This window comes from Cnephaeus nilssonii (assembly GCF_951640355.1).
Source record: "Cnephaeus nilssonii genome assembly, chromosome: 10".
Taxonomy (NCBI): domain Eukaryota; kingdom Metazoa; phylum Chordata; class Mammalia; order Chiroptera; family Vespertilionidae; genus Cnephaeus; species Cnephaeus nilssonii.
The window spans coordinates 29,659,620-29,679,293 of record NC_137081.1 but is presented as its reverse complement, the minus strand read 5'-3'; the positions used below and the strand labels follow the sequence as shown (position 1 = coordinate 29,679,293).

At 41.7% G+C, this 19,674-nt stretch overlaps 1 protein-coding gene across 1 annotated transcript in view; it reads right to left on the bottom strand.

Moving 5' to 3' along the window:
• Positions 1-3,590: 3,590 nt before the first annotated feature.
• Positions 3,591-19,674, bottom strand: part of LOC307106287 (nuclear body protein SP140-like protein) — a 62,924-nt gene continuing 46,840 nt past the window's right edge. Inside the window, exons 19-27 of the mRNA XM_079782641.1 lie at positions 17,826-17,930; positions 15,770-15,912; positions 14,587-14,634; positions 11,995-12,039; positions 9,643-9,758; positions 8,839-8,947; positions 7,028-7,105; positions 6,661-6,804; positions 3,591-5,924 (exon numbers count right to left, since the gene is read on the bottom strand). Coding sequence (XP_079638767.1) covers positions 5,817-5,924; positions 6,661-6,804; positions 7,028-7,105; positions 8,839-8,947; positions 9,643-9,758; positions 11,995-12,039; positions 14,587-14,634; positions 15,770-15,912; positions 17,826-17,930 — 896 coding nt within the window. The 3' untranslated portion in view covers positions 3,591-5,816. The remainder of the gene's footprint in view (positions 5,925-6,660; positions 6,805-7,027; positions 7,106-8,838; positions 8,948-9,642; positions 9,759-11,994; positions 12,040-14,586; positions 14,635-15,769; positions 15,913-17,825; positions 17,931-19,674) is intronic.

Genomic DNA, 19,674 nt, shown 5'->3' with positions numbered 1-19,674 from the left:
CTCTGCGGCTGCAGAAATGGAGAGGAGGGACACCTGGGACCCAAGTGGGAGCACTCAGGACCCACACCAATGTCCCCTTTTGGGAGGTGGCCCATCAGTCAGCAGGACTCCTGGCCCCGCTGCCCTCCCTTCTTCCTGGGAGACTCTGAGGCTGGGAGTTCTGTGAAGGTGAGTCTGCTCCTTGGCGGGTGTCCCTGAGCTGATCCTGCTGGAGGGGCCAGGGCTCTGTGTTCCTCTGAGCTCCAGTGCAAGGGACAGCAGCCTTGGGATGTGGGGAATATGTGTGATTGGCTAGAGCAGCCGGGGGACTTGAGGCTAAGCCCCATTCTGGGATCTAGACTTAGGAATTCTATTTTAGCCCCCATCTAAACCATGACCCCTGATCCAGCTTTTATCAGGAAGAAAGCTGATTTTTGTAAAAATATATTTTTATTGATTTCAGAGAGGAAGGGAGAGGGAGAGAAGATAGAAACACCAATGATGAGAATCATTGATTGGCTGTCTCCTGCACGCCCCCTACTGGGGATGGAGTCTGCAACCCAGGCAGTGCCCTGACTGGGAACCAAATCAGGAACCTCCTGGTTCCTTGGTGGATGCTCAACCACTGAGCCAGGCTGGCCGGGTAAGAAAGCTGATATTTTTAACCCCATCTCTGTCTCACTTTTTGCCTGTCAGTTGGTTTGGAACTTAGGTAAAGGAAACTTGGGGCGGGGTGGGGAGGGGGGAGAATTGTACACAGAATTTGTGGTTTTTCCCATGATTTTCTTCTTTCTGAAATTTCCCTCCCCAAAAAGCCTGGGGATCTTTGGCTTCTTCCCTAGCTTGGGTGATCAGGAAGAAAGTGGACTTACTTACCAAATTTTGGCCATCTCATGCAAGCCTGTGGCTGCTCACCCAGCTGGGTGATAATAAACAAGAAATACCTTGTACTGCTGCTTCTGAGTTGGACTTCCCTCCGCAGTGGGCTGCCTTTGTTCATGGTCCAGAAGCCTCAGCCAGCTATTCTCTGAATATTGTCCTCACAGGGATGCCTACCCACCCAGTTTACACAGAGAGAACAGGAGAATCCCTGGCCCCTCCTCCCAGACAGAAAGCACTTCTCTCCAGCAAAGCAGAGCAGGGCATGTGCTGATACTCAGAGAAGCCACTCTGGGAGGTTCAGGCTGAGGGGTAGTTACCAAGAGCCCCTGGAACTCGGGAGCTCCAGGTCCTCCTGCAGCCACACTGTCCCAGGTAAGACCACAGCTCAGCTCTCTAGCATCATAAGAAGCAGCTGGTATCTGAGTCCAGGTAAATGGGACTGAGCAAATGACAGGCTTAGTGGCCTTCCTTGCCCTAGGCCAGTGGTCGGCAAACTCATTAGTCAACAGAGCTAAATATCAACAGTACAACTATTGAAATTTCTTTTGAGAGCCAAATTTTCTAAACTTAAACTTCTTCTAACGTCACTTCTTCAAAATAGACTCGCCCAGGCCAAGGTATTTTGTGGAAGAGCCACACTCAAGGGGCCAAAGAGCCGCATGTGGCTCAGAGCTGCAGTTTGCCAACTGCGGCCCTAGGCCATCTAATGGAGTGGGGTGGAAACCCTACCTACTAGCATAATGACCAACTCAGCCTTTATCTCTGTAGCACAGGACAACAGGACCACAGTTCTATTAAGGAATCCCCAGGCTCTGTGGCCCCTTTGACTGGCCTGGGACTGCCCCATCCTTCCTGTTAGGTTTCTGGGCCCACCTCTGGGGGTCCTCTGGATAGGTTCTGTCGATCAGTCATATTTTCCTTGGCCAGCCAGTCTCCTCCCCTTCCCTAACAGCACCCAGTTTCCTTTTAGCAGATGACTTCTTCCTGTGGTGTGCACCAGTGGAGGGATTGTTCATCATGATATTGGCCCTTGAGCCAGCCAGGGCAGCCAGGCTCCCTTTGAGGAGATGGACTTTGATAAATTTTGTTAAGAAATTTAAAAAATAGTTGGGAAACATTAATCAAAATTATAATGAGCTACCACCTCACACCTGCTAGAGTGGCCATTATCAATAAGACAAGCAAAATAAATGTTGGAGAGCTGATGGGGAAAAAGGAACCCTCATTCACTGCTGGTGGGAATGTAGATTCGAGATTCCTCAAAAAATTGAAAATAGAGCTACCATACGATCCAGTAATCCCTTTCTTGGGTATATACCTGAAAACCTCAAAATCTTGTATTGACAAAGATATATACACCCCTTTGTTCATTGCAGCATTATTCACGGTGGCCAAGACATGGAAACAACCAAAGTGTCCTGTGATAGAGGACTGCATAAAGAAGATGTGGTACACATACACAATGGAATACTACTCAGCCATAAGAAAGAATGAAATCGTGCCTTTTGCAACAACATGGATGGGCCTTGAAAATACTATGTTAAATGAAATGTTAGTCAGAAAAAGCTAAGAACCATATAATTTCGCTCATATGTGGGATATAAAACTGAAACTTATGAACACAAACTGCAATGTAGTGGTTGCCAGAGGGAAGGGGGTGGGAGGAGAAAGGGGTCTTAATATATGGTGACAGAAGATTTGACTTTGGGTGGTGGGGACATGGTACAAGATAAAGATTTATAACATAGAAACCCACACCTGAAACCTATGTGTTCATGTTGACCAATGTTACCCCAATAAATTTAATATTTTTAAAAAGGAATAGAAACCCTCTCCTCACCTAGCTGCCCCACCTAGGTCTTGCTATTTGGTCATGCTGTGAGGACTCTGCATATTCTCTATTCAAGCAAGAAGGGAGGCTGGGTAGAGGTCTGTCTTACAACAAAGGGCAGGGGAATCTTTTGCATGTGAGTGGGTTCAGAGGTACCTGGAGTTTGGAGCTCTCATATACAACTTCTTAGAAATCCCCATTCTGAGCTATATGGCTTCACTCCTATATCAGGGCCCTGACTGGAATAGAGGCCCAATTGGGCTTAGAATTCAGTCTTCTGTGAAGTTCTGTCATTCTTAAAATTAGGGCCTGTTTCAGGCCTAGAACTATTGCCTTCCAAATGCATGTATGAGGATCTCTTTGTTTTAGGTGGTGACTAATGGATTTAAGCCTATCATGTACTCTTTTCAATACATTCATCTCACTTAGCAATAGGCACCAAAATCCATAGTTCTTTTCTTTTTAATGTTTTTATTGATTTCAGAAGAAAAGAAAGGGAGATAGAGATGCAGAAACATCAATGATGAGAGAGAATCATCAATTGGCTTCCTCCTGCACATACCCTACTGGGGATCCAGCCTGCAACCTGGGCATGCACCTGACCAGTAATCAAATCATGACCTCCTGGTTCATGGTTCAATGCTTAACGACTGAGCAACACCGGCCAGACAAAATACACACTTCTTATAGTTATTTTTTAAATTAAATTTTATGTTTTTATTGTCTAAAGTTTTACATATGTCTCCTTTTTCCCCAATTGACCCCCCCCAGTCATTCCCACCCCAGCCAAGCCCCCACCGCCCCAAAGTCTGTGCCCAATGGTTATGCTAATATGCATGCATACAAATCCTTTGGTTGCTCTCTACCCACCCGCCTCCTATCATTTGTTTCTGGATCTATTCTTGTTCGTCAAATTATGTTGATCATTATATCCCACATATGAGTGAGATCATGTGATATTTATCTTTCTCCGACTGGCTTATTTCGCTTAGCATAATGCCCTCCAGTTCCATCCATGTTGTTGCAAATGATAAACATTCCTTCTTTTTTATAGCGGCATAGTATTCCATTGTGTAGATGTACCACAGGTTTTTAACCCCCTCATCTGCTGGTGGGTACTTAGGCTGTTTCCAAATCTTAGCTATTGTAATTTGTGCTGCTATGAACTTAGGGGTGCATATATCCTTTCTGATTGGTGTTTCTGGTTTCTTGGGATATATTCCTAGAAGTGGGATTACTGGGTCAAATAGCAGTTCCATTTTTAACTTTTTGAGGAAACTCCATACTGTCTTCCACAGTGGCTGCACCAGTCTGCATTCCCACCAGCAGTGCAGGAGGGTTCCTTTTTCTCCACATCCTCATCAGCACTTGTTGTTTGTTGATTTGTTGATGATAGCCATTCTGACAGATGTGAGATGGTACCACATGGTTGTTTTGATTTGCATCTCTTGGATGATTAGTGACTTTTAGCATGTTTTCATATGTCTCTGGGCCTTCTGTATGTCCTCTTTTGAAAAGTGTCTATTTAGATCCTTTGCCCATTTTTTTATTGGATCGTTTATCTTCCTTTTGTTAAGTTGTATTAGTTCTCTGTAAATTTTGGAGATTAAACCCTTATCTGAAATATCATTGGCAAATATGTTCTCCCATTCAGGGGCCTTCTTGTTGTTTTGTTGATGGTTTCTTTTGCTGTGCAGAAGCTTTTTATTTTGATGTACTCCCATTTGTTTGTTTTCTCTATTGCCCTAGGAGTTGTGTCTGTAAAGATATTGCTAAGACATATGTCTGCTATTTTGCTGCCTATGGAGTCTTATAGGATTTTTATGTCTTTTTATTTCCCGTCTTACTATTAAGTCCTTCTTATAGTTATTATTATAAATGCCAGAGACCTGTACCAGCTGGCATACCTCTTCCCCTCTATATCATCCAGTTTCATACAGATAAAAGTTTTGTCAATGACACTATTACAGAAACTATCAATATTATTTCTGCTACTTTCTGGCTAGACAGTGATCCAACTCATAAATCCCACTCTTAAGGCATTCTTGCTAGGACTATTATGTTAAGTTCCCTAGAAACAGAACCTGAGATGAAGTCCCTTAAGTAAAAGGTTTATTGTGATAATTCTCTCAGGTGGAGAAGTGGAGAGGGAAACAGGATTGCCTGATGGGAAAGCTAAGCAAGGATGTGATCACCGCTTGGACTAGCTTTAACCTAATCCTAGCGGGGAGTAGAATCATGCCACTCATTGAAGCTAGACCCAAGGCCAAGGAGGTGTAACTGTTATTGTTGCAATTAGCTAGTTTGTCAATATTAATAATAGGAAGAGAGCAAAGGGGATGCCAGGCATTATGAGAATGGTTATCTGGGCAGATTCACTAGGAAGCTATAGCTTCATGCTCCCCGGAAACCACCAGTCCATTCCCTGCAGATTATCAGAGGAAGGGATAGAACAATGGGGGAGATGGGTGCATGCGCAGTGAAGTCAGGGTGATGTAAGGAAAGTGCTTGTCTGCCATCTAGCCCAGGAAAAAGATCATTGGCTGGAAGGGTGGAGCCACGGCAAGTGCACAAAATCTTGGAAGGGTAAAATCCCCAGACAGTTCCTTCTCTCTTATTTACTCTGGTTCTCTCTTGCTCCTTGTCCCACACTTGCCTGTGCAACTGTCTGTTTTCTCTCCATAGCCATGTGGCCTTAAGCAGCCACATGGCGATGGGCCATGAAGACCCCTGGATTGAAGCTGAGAACACAAGCTAAGCTAGCCAGATGCTGAAATGGCCTGTATTTTAATATGAAACAGAAATTATGGGCACTGGCCTTAATTCTAGCCATACTGAAGGCAAGATTGGACTTCTGGCATGGTGAGACAGATGAAGATGGGACCTTGGAGGGAAATCCTTTAATTTTACATCATCAAAAAAGCTTTCCATGAAACCCCCTCCTCCCATGCGGGCCTCAGGAAATTCTTTTCCTCATGGCACCTCAGGAACTCCATTTTCACCAATATAACCTCCATGCAATGCTGGCTCCATTGATTGGGCTCAATGTAATATTACTCTGGGGAGAGATGGATTCATAGCACTTACAGGATGAGGGGATTTTCCAGGGCCCCAAAAGTATCCACTACACAAGTGAACTGCTCTCATTTGTTTCCTGAATAGCAAACACTTCCTTGAAATTCTTCTCAAATTCTGCCTCCAGTCTAAGTCCCATTAGGCCAAAGTCATTGTACTGGAAAAAAAGTAAATAACAACAAAAGTAATGCCACTCATTACCAGTGTTTAGAAACATTGCATTCAAGAATAACTTCCTTAAACACCTAAGTTACATTAACCAGTTTAAAATAAAAAACTCTTGTGGCTAAGAATAAATTCTGTGTCCTAAGTGCATAATTAATTCTTGTTAACTAGACAGAAATGGGAAATCATGACCACATGTGGGGACTCTCACTTATTAGTTTGGGTTGTTGAATAATCCATGTTCTTTGTAACAATCAAATATTACAGATGTCTAAGTACAATCTTTGATATTGTCATTTCTATTCCTCTCTGGTGATCCCTGTTAACTATATGGTCCATTCATATGTAAAGGACTCTGGAATTTGAGATTTCTGAGAGGTTTGATTGAGTATATTTGAGAGAGATAAGAACAACATGACTTTAGGACTCAATCTTCTTCTCCTTGGGTTTGGAACAGGAGGAAGAGACTCTTCTCACTGTTGCCTTTTTTGAGAAGGATGAGCTCTCAAGGACCTGCAGTCTGGTTGCAGGGACACCTCCTGACTCACCGTTACTCTCCCTAAAGAGCTTAAATCCTCAATTTAAAAACCCACTCACTTCCTGAACCCTTGCTTATATAGGTTCATCATAAAAGGTGAGGGAAACTCTAAAATTCCCCAGCACCAGGAAATGAGGGCAGAGTGACTCAACTGAAAGAAAAGGAAACGGAAGCAGGGAGAGACACTTACCTTGTAAGATGCCCTGTGGTTCTGAAAGATGAGGCGCATGTCCTTCACAAACCCTTCTACTTGGGGGTAATCCAGTTTATTTAGCCTCTTCTTGATCTTGTCCAACCACATGGGTTCCTTTAGATGTTGAGAAGTCTCTTTAATCTAATGGGGGGAAATATTATTGAGACAATTACTGACACAATTCAATATCTGCTTTCTGTGGATTCCCTTAAAGTCCAGCGGAAATACCAGGTAAAGATAACGGCAGCTCACACTATCCCTCCTCTGGGCTTCATATCACAAATCCCACAAGAGCCCATGTCAAGGTCAGGTAATACCAGGGCAGCCTGTAATCATGGTTGTTGTTTTTGTTGTTGTTACTTACATAATAATAATATGGAATCTTCGAAAAAAACGTGCTCTCTGAATCGCAATAGACTTTCAAGAGGAGGAACTCACATTTCTACAAAAGAAGGAGATGTGAATGAAAAGCAGCTTGGAGAGAGAGAACCAAGATGGCAGCATAGGTAAACTGATACTCGCCACCTCCCACAACCACATCAAAATTACAACTATGATACAGAACAACCATCACTCAGAACCACTTGAAGCTGGCTGAATGGAAGTCCTACAACTGGAGAAGTAAAGAAGAAAGCACATTTAGACTGATAAGAGGGGTAGAAGCATAGAACTGGCTGGTCCAACACCCATATGTGGCGTGTGTTTTTAATCAGGAGAAATATCTCAGCAGCTGAGGTGTTCTGTGAGGAGCAAAGTGTCCCAGCCCCACACCAGGATTCCAGGGCTGGGAAGACAAGTTTCCATAACTTCAGGCTGTAAAAACAACTGGGGATTATGGCTGAGTAACACAGAGACTACTGGACACTCAGGCAGTTCCTCTTAAAGAACCAGGGCATGAACTTACTTGGACTCATTCCCTTTAAGCTCCAGCACAGGGACATATGGGAAGAACTGGTTTGTCTGCCACTGGAGCAAGAACTTGGGGGAAGCTTTCTCCCAGACAGGGGTGCTCACAGAAGTCATTGTTCCTATGCTGAGACCTCCCCCATTGAAGAACTGCCGGGCAGCCATATCTGATTATCTATCAACCTGGCTCATATTGTTTGCTCCACCCTGTTGATTCCTGAGACCCTGCCCCATTCAATTTGCAGCCCCACTCAAGCTATTTGCAGCAGCTTTTCCATATGAATGGCCTTTCTTGGTTTAGGCTTCAGACTTTGCTAAAATTTATCAAAAAAAAAAACAAAAAACAAAAAAAACAGCACTGGCATCAGTATGCCCCATACCTATCAATAAGAGGCCCTAGAGAGCTTGGCTTTGTCTGGGCATTTCCAAGCACAACACACGCAGCAGCCATCAGCAGATTTTTCTGTAGTTCCTGCCAGGTAGCCATAGGCAGTGGCTGACTTTACACCTCCCGGGAGGACCCAGAGCCAGTGCACCCAGTAGACACATTTTAACAGGCTAGATTAAAACTTTACACATCCATGAGCAACACACTCAAGGGGAAAACTCAGTAAAGTCCCACTGAATCAAGTCCTGCTCTATAGGGGTATTTCCTGCATAGCAGCTCTTCCACTGTAGTCACAGCTGGTCCTCACAGCCACTTGGCCTGGAGGTCAACTCCTCTTCATGATGTCAACAGCAATCAAGGCTCAACTACAGCAAGACTGTGCACATAGCCCACACATGGATGCACCGAGAGTGTCCAGCTCAGGTGACTGGGGAGGCTGAGCCACTGGGTCCTTGCAGGAAACCTACTACAGAAGGCCACTCTACCAATTCCAGGAGACATAGCAGCTCTACCTAATACATAGAAACAAGCATAGGGAAACAGCCAAAATGTAGAGACAAAGAGACATGTCACAAATAAGAGAACAAAGAAGTCTCCAGAAAAAAAGAACTAAATGAAATAGAAGCAAGCATACTACTAGATACAGAGTTCAAAACAATGGTTATAAGATTGCTTAAGGATCTTCTGGAAGTTTCCTCAAACAACTATTGCTCTACAAGAATCATGCAATGGCTAAATCATTATTTTTCTGCAAACAAGTTCTGGTGAGAGGCACAGCCAGAAGAGCAGACATCCTTTGGCACCCCACCCATCACTCAATGACTCTTGATTTCTCACATGTGAGCAGAAAGGAAAGGTTGTGGGGTTTAAATCTGACTCACCAGCTGCTCCTCAGGCCCCATCTGCCTCGCCAGGACCTCAGATTCCGTGAGACACTGCTGACTTCCTGAATACTCCTTCATCCTGCAGAAGATGCAACTCCACGGGCTCCTTAGAGGTTGGGCATAAGTGAGCAAGGCAAGACCTCAGAAACAGCCACCATTCCTACGGCTGCCACTGTTCCTCCTTTCAGGAATGACCAATGGACACAGCCAGCAGATGAAGGGATAATCCAAGACCCCCTAGGTGTGGTCTGAGCCAGTAACCTTCCTCCCATCAAGGGTAGCAGCAGGAGGTAAGTGGGTAGAGGGTGGAGTCAGGATGAGTGGTGAGCTCTCTTTCCCCATCTGAGCTGCTGGAGCACAAAGAGCTCTGCCCACCAAGCCCAAATGTTGGAGACCGGGCCTTAACCCATGGGGACTTCAGGCCTTCATCTGCCAGTCAAAGATGTGATGAAATAAGGGAACCTGTCCATGTTTCCTGATTTTTCTAACAAAGCACAGAACACAAACAGCTGGCATTTCCACTCCCATAGACAGTATTCCATGCTGGGAAAGTTCTGGTAAGGACAATTGGCAGTATTAAGGCAAAGCACCCAGCCACCAGCCTTAGCCTCCCAGAAAAGAGAGGGGAACATTAGCCTCCAGTTGACAGCATCTTTAAACAGTTCCCAGGATCATAATGCTGGATCCTATACCTCTGACCCTGCACTTTCCCCATCAGAACACAAGGAGGAACTACGCTGGGGGATTGTGCATGGCAGGAGGAAGGGTCCCTAAAGGGAGATGGGGCTGCATCTCACAAACCTCTCAATGTCCACAGGTGGGAGGTGACAGTCCTCATGAAAGGATCTCGAACAAGTATCACAGCAGAATAGCTTTCCTCCATAGCGGCAGATCTCACATATGTCTGAATTTCCTAGCTAGAAGGTAAAACAATGTTCATATCTCGTGAGTCCCTGAAGACCAGCACTGGAGGTATCTAGCAGTCATTGCCCTAGTGTGAATCTGCACAGAACCTTATGTGCTTCTCCATGAGTTGTGAAGGAACAGCATGGAGTGGTGGTTTCAGAAGAAAGAACTGTAATCTGCAGTGAAGTTCAGGAGGAAGGATCTGTGTGCCAGACCAGAAAAGTTTTTCCTATAAATCCAGAGATTCTAATACAGAAACATAGGCAACAAAACAAGAGGATGATTCATGGGATCTGAATAATTTCATTACCATGCTGATAAAACAAGTTCCTGAAATACTGTTAAGTCTATTTGCCTACACCACAATGACATAGTATATTGGGTAGACAATGGAAAAGGATAATATATTGAGAATTTGATAAGATGGAAAAAATTTCTTAGTGCGGAAAGTAATCAAAGATGAAAAGACACTAATTCACAATTATTTTGAGTTGTTTCTAGGTTTTGTGGTGAAAATATTTGTGTTGGCTGGATTGGGATCATGGCCATTTCTTTTGTTCTTAAAAATGGCCACATATGCAGAAGTGCTAGCCCCAAGGAATATCTTGCCAAGAACTCCCATTAAGTGTTCTGGAGGGGGTGGGAGTCCTGACACATATCCCCAGTGAGCACTGAAATGCTCTAGCAGGGAGGCCTGGACCATTTTTCTTCTTATCTGTGCAGACACTCACAGATTACCAGCATTATTCTCCAAAAGTGAAGACCCCTCTCTCCGAGAGAACAAGGAAATGATAAACATAAGCAATGTTTAAGAATCTTGATTTACAATCTTCTTTCAAGGTGTATCTCTCTGGTTCTTTTCCCAGCTACACAATAGAATCTTCTAATGAGAGTACATAAGATGTCCTGTTCCCAACAACAGAGCTTATGAATCAATTGGTCTGGGTGGGGCACAGGCATTGGTATTCTTCTTTGAGTCATAAAATGGATAATTTTGTGTATCTGAATCATTTGGGACTTAATCCTAATGTCCAACTCATAGCACAGATTAATTACATCAGATTTCCTATGGGGGAAATCCAGGTCTTCAGATGATTCCAGTGTGCAACCTGGAGATTTAGCCTGAGCAGAGTCTAGTTACTAAGGCAGGGGGAGATTTTAAGTCAATGTTGAATTGGCCTGTAATGTATATCCCATGAAAGATATTAACAAGGGTGAGGGTACTCTTGCCCTCTCCTTTGTTTGGCTATGAGCAGTGCGGCCTGTCCCTCTGTGTTTGCATTTATCCCTACAAGACACATAAACACTGGACTCCAGGGCTGTTGACATGATTGAATACTCCCTCAGTTGGCCAAGGGTCAAAATCAATGTGCATAAGATCTAAATATTGTTGGAGAATTGCTTTGGTGGTAAAGTGTATGGAAATCTATTTGACTATCCCTCCTCTGTTGAATGTCATATATCAATATTACTGCATCGTATCCTATGGAGTGCTGCCCACTGGAGTTGTGCAAGGGCAAGTGTGCTTAAAATACCCATCTGTTGAAATGACATAAATCAATGTATGAGTTAGTTTAGAGAGCAGAATCATCTATAATTTTTCAGACCTTAAAGCAGGTTGGTATATGGTATCAGTTTGAGTAAAAATGCCCATGATTCACTAAGTAGTGATGGTTTTATTCCTAAACACTAGCTCAGCAACTTGATGGCTCCCTTGAGGTTGGATGCAGGGCCTCTGTAAAGGACCCATTTGCCCTGAGTACATTTTTCTGCAGGATTCATGACAGGATGTACACCTTGAACTCACTAGCTTTGCCTGGCCTGTTCTTTCTGTCTGATGCATGAAACCATCTTAGTTCTGCCTGCACCATGGAGTGAATATTTGTGATTTTTTTCCCCTTCCCCCTGCCTTTTTTAAAATGCTACTATCTCAAATTTGTTCTTACCCTTAATCTGCAGGCCAGCCCTGCCCATTTCCACTTAAAATCCCTTCTCCAGTGGTCTAGAGCTCTACCTCCCATGCTAATAAGAAGACAGTTTCCTCCAAACAAATGAAAAGAATGCTTTCATGCTGAGACATTCAACTCCAGAACCATCTACCTGGTATGGGTAATGCATCTGCTGTTCTCTGGATATGTTCCAACTGAGTATGAGCATGCTTCAAGGAAAGTCAGTAGTGGCAGAGATAATGTACCAAAGGAAAAAGTCTAGATTATTCTAGGGTTACAGGTTGGAGTTAGTACTTACATATGGGTCAACTAAGGTATTGTCATGAGACTGCGAGATTCTCCGCTACAAAGAGAGAAAGACTGTGTGACAATGCTGAATGTGATATTTACATCCATAACTTATTTAATCAGCCATCTTTTGAGGAATTCAATTCACAATGTATCTATTATTTCATAAATATATCTACAAGGAGAATAAAAAGTGCCGAAGTACCACCATTTGGCCTAATCTAATTACATCCTCTGGCTCTCAGACCAAAGGTGGGCCGTTGTGAAGTTATGGAGGTGGTCTGGCCCTGGTTTCCGCAGGTGAAATTGGAAGAGCTCTTCTGGTTCTCCTACTTTGAGAGGCCCTCAGGCCTTCTTCTTCATGTTAATAAGTATAACCCCACCAGAGTAGCTTCAATGAAAGTATCAAGCTAACAGCCTCCAGCAACCTCAGAGCCCAGATTCCTGGAATCCATGCAAATGTCCCAGAGAAGAATTCCACCACCCTTTGAAATTTTTCTAAGGTGTATCTTTAAAGAAAAAAATATGTGCTCACGGGCCCCAGTGTTGCAGCTCTTCTTCCTGAAGGTCACCCTCTTCTCTCCATTCAAATCCCAAGATGTCAGCTGGTGACATTTCAGAGGTTACTGGCTACCACCTACCAGACTTACATTGCTTGCGCATATTCATTGGAATGACTTGATGTCCTTCCCTTCTGGATTCAGGTAGCCTTAGCCTTTATCTCCAGCCCAGGGCATAGAGGTCATAGACAAGTGTGATCCAATGGACAATCACCTGAGAGGTGGCCATGGCACTGCCCATATCTCTTGTGGCCTAGATTCCTTCCATATTGTCTAATATGGAAGTTATTATTCCATATTAGAAGTTATAGTTCCATATTAGACAGTGAGTTGAAACAATCCTTGAGGTCAAGGTTATTGTTTGAATCTTCTTTAATGGCTAGTGGGCATTTAGTATGCCCTTGACATACTAAATGCCCACTAACAATTTTATGTTAAACAAGTGAATGGATAAGTATTGTTTTACTTAGAAAAAGAGATTACTTGCTCTCTCCTAAACAAACATTAGTATACAATAAACAATTCTTCTTGAGGAGTATGTTATTTCATAAAATATTGTCACCAAAATATATTAGAGGCCCTCTTCAGGAGCCAGGGAAGCTGTCTTGTGGTGCTACGAGTGACACTGAAGTTTCCAGAAACCAACGGGCTCCATAAGCAAGAGAGGTTCTGAGCGACACAGAGAACCCACAGCGGTAGTTACTGGTCCTGAATGAAATCTGCCAATTTGGGGAGCTTCTGTTTTTGATCAAGGAGAGACAAAATACAAAGGCAACTGCAGCTTGTTACTGAAAAGTGTTTGACTCATAAATGAGGGTAGACCCTGGTGAAAGGAAGTTGCCAGCTCACTTGGGTGCTCTACCTGAGTAAATCTTGACACTTGAGGAATGGTACAGATGCTCGTTTTTAACTCACTCACTAAATAAGTCTAGTAAGTTTCCAAAGATGAAATTCAGTGAATAAAATGTGCCAAGGACTGACAGTTTAAACCATTCAAATCATCAGACTATATAAAGGCCTGGACCTCACATCCCCAGTGAAAGATAAATCTCATTGGCCAGCTATGTGTGACCTATCTTAGGATTCGGGAATGTCTTGGATGGCCATTTCTACCTGAAGTATATAAGAATGGTATTTCTTTTCTCCCCCTCTACCTCAAGTTCTCATTCATACTCAATCTTGGAAAAGCCATCACTTTGTCCTGAATCTGAACTGTGCATTATGTATTTGTTTGTTAGCATCAAAGTACACAGTATTTCAGGTCAGGTCTCCTATATTCATGGATCTCCCAAAAGCTTCTTCCCCAAAAGCACTATCCTCATGAAGGGCAAATAATTTCCCCATGAAAAAGAATTCTGAGTGTCTCTGTGCATGTTTTATTGGAAGGTGAAAGAAGATGTAAAGGATCAGAAAAGAAACAGGCTTTTAGTTGCCTATCTCATGAAATGGTGTATGACAGGTTGTCCCAAAATAATGTATACACACTTTAATAGCTGTTAGCTCAATTTTGAAAAGGAAATGCACTTTAATAAGCACTGCCTTTATAATTATTCAAAGTGTGTGTATATATTTTGGGGAGATATTCCAAGATATACTACTAGACCAGGGGGTCATAGGGATGATGGTGAGCAAACTTTTGCACCATCAGATTTTAATATAGTTAGAAAATAGTAACCCTAATTTTTAAAAATCTAAGCTTGATTTGAAGGTGACCTTGTGGCTTTGTTATTAAATGCATTTATGTATTTCATAATTATGATTGCCTTTACAACTTTGACACCCTTATAGCATCTGCATCTATGGCTAAAACTCATCTATGAGATCTATTTTGATACCTCCGTATCATCTCCATCTCAAATGATTTGCTATACAAAAGAGACCTTGCATACAATATAATGTCCAAAGTAGGAACTCTGAAGGTACATGCAAAAAATAAAGGATACTTAATTATAACTATCCCACTGAGAAACCACAAAATAACATACCGCATATGTAAAATCAGTTATGCAATGAGAATTTGTAGAAAGTTATATAATCATTACCTTTTTTCTCCTTCCGTATATTCTTGGGGGATTACTTAGAAATCCTTTCTGAAAAATAAAAAGATCCAAGTATATGATTGGCCTGTGGATCTGGTTTGTGAGTCTGGCATTTCCAACTTCCTCCCAAATATTTCTACCTTGATATCCCACTGTCAGTTAAAACCTAGGTGTCTAAATGATACACCATCTCCCTCTCCTCACCTGTTCTTCTTCTAAAATTCATCAACAGTACCCAGAAAAATCACCTTTAGAACCTATTTCCTTGATCTTGTGCTTTTCCCCTATGTTTTAAGATATTTTCCTTCACAATCCCTTTGATACTTTTTATCTCCTTTCTATTCCCACAAGTTCCATTCAAAATTGCATCCTCACATCAGGGCTATTCAACCAATACATATGTATCCCACACCTAGAGGGTGTCTGACACTCTAGACAATGTTGGACACACAAAGATGTACAAACCCTAGAGGGATATAGAGGCATAAAGAGAATTAATGGAATGATAAGTATTCAATAGTGTGAAAGGGGCCTTAATAGTGGGGCCAGGGGGCCCAAGGAAGGGATGACAAGGCAGGTCAGTCAGGGAATATTCAAAGAGGGGTGACACTGGAGTTGAGCATTGTAGGTTGATTATAGGCTTCTTGGGCTGAAAAACAATGAAGCCATTTCCAGGCCCCATGTTGTCTGAGATACTGTTTTTTAAACATGTCATTTCATACCTCAGGAGACTCCTTGTTCTGCATTGTATATGCTATGAGTTTGAACTCCTTAGCCTGGCATGAAATCCCTCCACAAATTGATAGGTTATGCCATATCACACACAATCCATCTACCTCAATCCATGGAGCCACATTAGTCATGGTTCTGGTTTTCACACCATTCTTTCTCTAGAATGCCTTCTAACCACTTGTTTGGCCATAGACTGTATCCTTTCTTTCAGTGCCTAAAGTTGTCTGCAAGCACCTGAGTCAGTATGACTTTTCCCTCCTCCAGGATCCTGCATCTACCCCGAAAGAGCCTCTAATCAATGTGCTGCCTTGTACTAAGGTTTGAGAGTGGAGTAAGCATAAAGTCGGGGGCTTAGGGCTTTAGCTATAATTCAACATATATTTGGTGAACAAAAAGTGACCTATCTTAGGGTGCACCCAGGAAAACCACATCCAAACTCCTGTCCCTAGATTACCTCCATCAGCCATTTTAGGGTTCTCCCACCACAGTACAGGCTATTCTTCCAGTTCTTCCATCCTGCACGGCCTCCTTTGACTTCAAATTCTCTGGGAGTGAACCAATTTCCATCCTCACTCTGTATGCACTTCATGGTGGATCCTATAAGACCAGGATAAGTTGATCCTGGCCCTTTTGTCCTCATAACCCAGACACTTGCCTCCCACCACACTAGATCTGGAGTCACCCAATTTGGGTTCAAGATCACTAGCAGAAGAGTCTGTCCTTCTCTCTCAGACTTCAGAATCCCCAAACCCAGCCTGTAAGTTCCCTCCCAGGAGATTTCCGGCTTTGGGCACACATTCTTTACCTTGTATAACAAAATTTATCATTATCATAAAAATCAACATTATAAAAGGATTCCAAAATCACCTATAAGGAATCCTCCAAGAATCCTCTCATTCGGAACAATGAGAGGATTTCAATTTGCTGTTGAATTTTGGGAATAGAGAATAGGTCAGAATCTCTGATGGCCCTGGGTCAATGTGGAGGCAGAACCTCTGGGTGGGCTGAGACCTCAGGTGGTGGCCCTGCAGCTCAGAATGAAACCACAGAAACATCTGTGTCCTTTATTTCAACATGCTTCATCCAGTTTAATGTCATTATTGATCAGTGAGTTTTTTCATCCCTGAATTCATGAACAGCTGATAATGAAAATAATTGTGACATGTATTCAGTGGAAATTTTAAATTATATATAAAATATAATCATATGCTAAACATTATTAGCCATTAGAGAAACGCAAATCAAATCCACAATGAGATATCACTTCACATTCACTAGTAGGGCCATAATTTAAAAGTCAGACAATTATAAGTGTTGGCAAAAAGAGAGAGACATTGGAGCCCTCATTCCTTACTGGTGGGAATATAAAATAGTGCAGCCACTATAGAGAATATTTTAGTGTTTTCTCAATATGTTAAACATAAAATTACCATATGAACCAATACTTTCCCTCTTGGGTATATATCCAAAAGAATTAAAAACATGCATTAAAACAAAAACTTTCACATAGATTTTTAAAACAGCATTATACATAATCCCAAAGAATGGAAACAATCCAAACTGATGATGTGATAAGCAAAATAAGGTATAGTCAGACCATGCAATATCATATTATTTGATAATAAAAAGTAATAAAGTACTATTCATGCCATTACATGAATGAACCTTGGAAACATCATGCTAAGTGAAAGAAGCAGTCACAAAAGGGCTCATATGATATGATTCCATTTATATAAAATACCTACCATTTATATGAAATTCCATTTACATGAATATGTCAATTTACATAGCAAAAAAGAGGTTAGTGATTGCTTATGGCTGGGTGGTGGGGTGAGGTGGAAATGGGCATTGACTACTGAGAGACAAGGGGTTTTCTTTAGTGGGGGCAAAAAAGTTCTAAAGTTAGATTGTAAATTCACAATCCTATGAATATACAAACAAAACTCAACAATGAATCATACCTGTAAGTGGTGAATTGTATGATTTAGGAATTACATCAGGAAAGCTATTTAAATATTATACATCAATTATGTGAAATAATTCCTTATAGCTATACAATGAAGCAGATCACCTATTTTTTAGATGAAGTATTTCAGGGTCGAGAAAAGTCCCCTTCTCTACTTAGATGAATCATTCACTCTTGGCATAGCTGAGGCTGGGACTCAGGTTTTCTGACTCTAAATTCTGTCATCTTCTCACTACATCAAACACCCTGCCCTTGTGATTATGATCCAGAAGGAAGAAAGCATATGAAGGTGGAAGCCAAGAGTCTCTTGCCTTTTATTTCTGATTCACTTCTCTTTGGTTCTTTGGGCATTTCCATGGTCACTGCCATGTGGAAGTGGACATCTAAAATGTATGGTTTCTTAACGTGTGAAAATATAATCTTTGGGATTCCTTCCTCCTTCTCTCAAGCCACAGTGGGTCCTCAATTCCTTGAATGATGGGTAATTCTATGACTTCTTGTCATTCCTTCACATAAGAGCTGCAAATGAGACCATGAAACCCACCTTGTTTCAATTTCTTCTTATGTAACATCCCTTTCACTGCACCACAAGTCACAGGAAGTATTTCAGAGCAAAAATCCACACTTCCACCTCGGTGCCTTCTTGACCCTAAAACAGAAGATTTCTTCATTCTGTATCATTTTCAATTGCACATTTACCCCTCTTCCTATGTTGAGGCTATTTCTAGAAACACATAGGGGTACTTCAGAAACTTTATTCAACAGATTTCTGGAGTCAAAGTCTGTCTTTCAAGTGGCATTTTTAATACATAACCACAGAGTGTCTGCTTCTACCCTCAAACCCCACACAATCAGAATGCCTTAACAAAAAGATAGGGCTTCAATAAACTGTCATAACTCCCAATCCAGTCAGCCCCCCTGATTCTTACATTCTTTACATCCTTACAATGAGACATACAGTTGTAGTTAGGTAGCTAAAGACAAAGTCAGAGACTGTATTTGTATCTCCCTGTTTGAGCTCTGACTCAGTGAGCAGAGAGGATAATAACAGGATAATTTAATGAAGATGGTGTCTACTAGTATATGTGTTATCTGCTTTGCCTTATTTTTTCCTCACGTCAACTATCTCCAAAGATGAAAGAGAAGCTCAGGAAACTATAATAATCTGAAAATTGTATGGGGGTTGGGAGCTAGAGACCTGTTTACACAGAAGAATGAAAGTTTTTCAGATGAACTAACTCAAGAAGGATCTGTAGTTAATCCTGCCCTTCCAGCCAACGTTTTAGAGCCTTGATGGGAACATGGATAGCTTATCCATGTTCCAATTTTGAGATAGTCAGACTATTAAAACTAGGATGGACTGAGAATGATGGTTGGCCTAATTCACTCTCTTGATTTACAGATGAGGAAACTGAAGCAAACGTGATCAAGTGACTGGCACAAGCCCAGACAGTCAAAACAGAGGACATGGACTTCTGACCACTACTTTTGGCCACCTTCAATATGCAACCAGGGACTCTGTGTAACAGGAGAAGAGCAGCTAAATAATTTGTGGGTTATATATATCCTTTATATGGCAGCAGCTTAAAGCTATCAGTTCACTGGAAATACCAGCACTGCATTGGACCCGGGACCCCAGGAACTGGTTTAGATCTGTCACCAGGTAATAGGTGTGTGGAATTATCTTCTTTCTGACCTGACACATTTTGGAAAATCATATAAATTTCTCAACAGTTAGTCAAGTTACATGAAGCAATTAGGAAATTGGTTTATTACTAAAAACACAGACTAGAGCACAGGAAATTAGATGTTTAGTTATTGAAAGTCTTTCATTGCCTCTTGACTGGACTCTCTTCTTTAGGGCTCTGTTCCTATGAATTAAGTAAATTCTAGATCTGCCTCTCTTTTCCCTGACAAAATGAAAAAATATAATCACAGTTGCAGACATGCAATTTCTTTGCAGATATTAGTGCTTTTCAAATTTTCCATTTAAATGTAACTTTCCCTAAGCCTGTCTAATGCATAAAGAAAAATATATAATCCCTAGCTTTTAAACTATCAAGAAATAAATGGCTAATCTTAAGTTCATTTTCTATTTTATTTTTCATAACACTAATTAGTAAAACAATTGAAATCATCATTTCACTTATATCTCAAATTGCCATGTGTTAAGTGCTTAATAGATGTCAATTATATATCTACCAATTTATTTTGTCTTTCCAACATATATATAATATTAAGATGATGATTACTCGCATTACAGAAACTAAAAATATTCTGAGAAAATTGAGGCAAAAACTGCAAAATTAAGTGAAGACATTTAGGAATTTTTTGGTGGAGAGATAGAAAAAAAATAGAAATTCTGTGCATTAAGGAAAACCCTATGGTGGGCT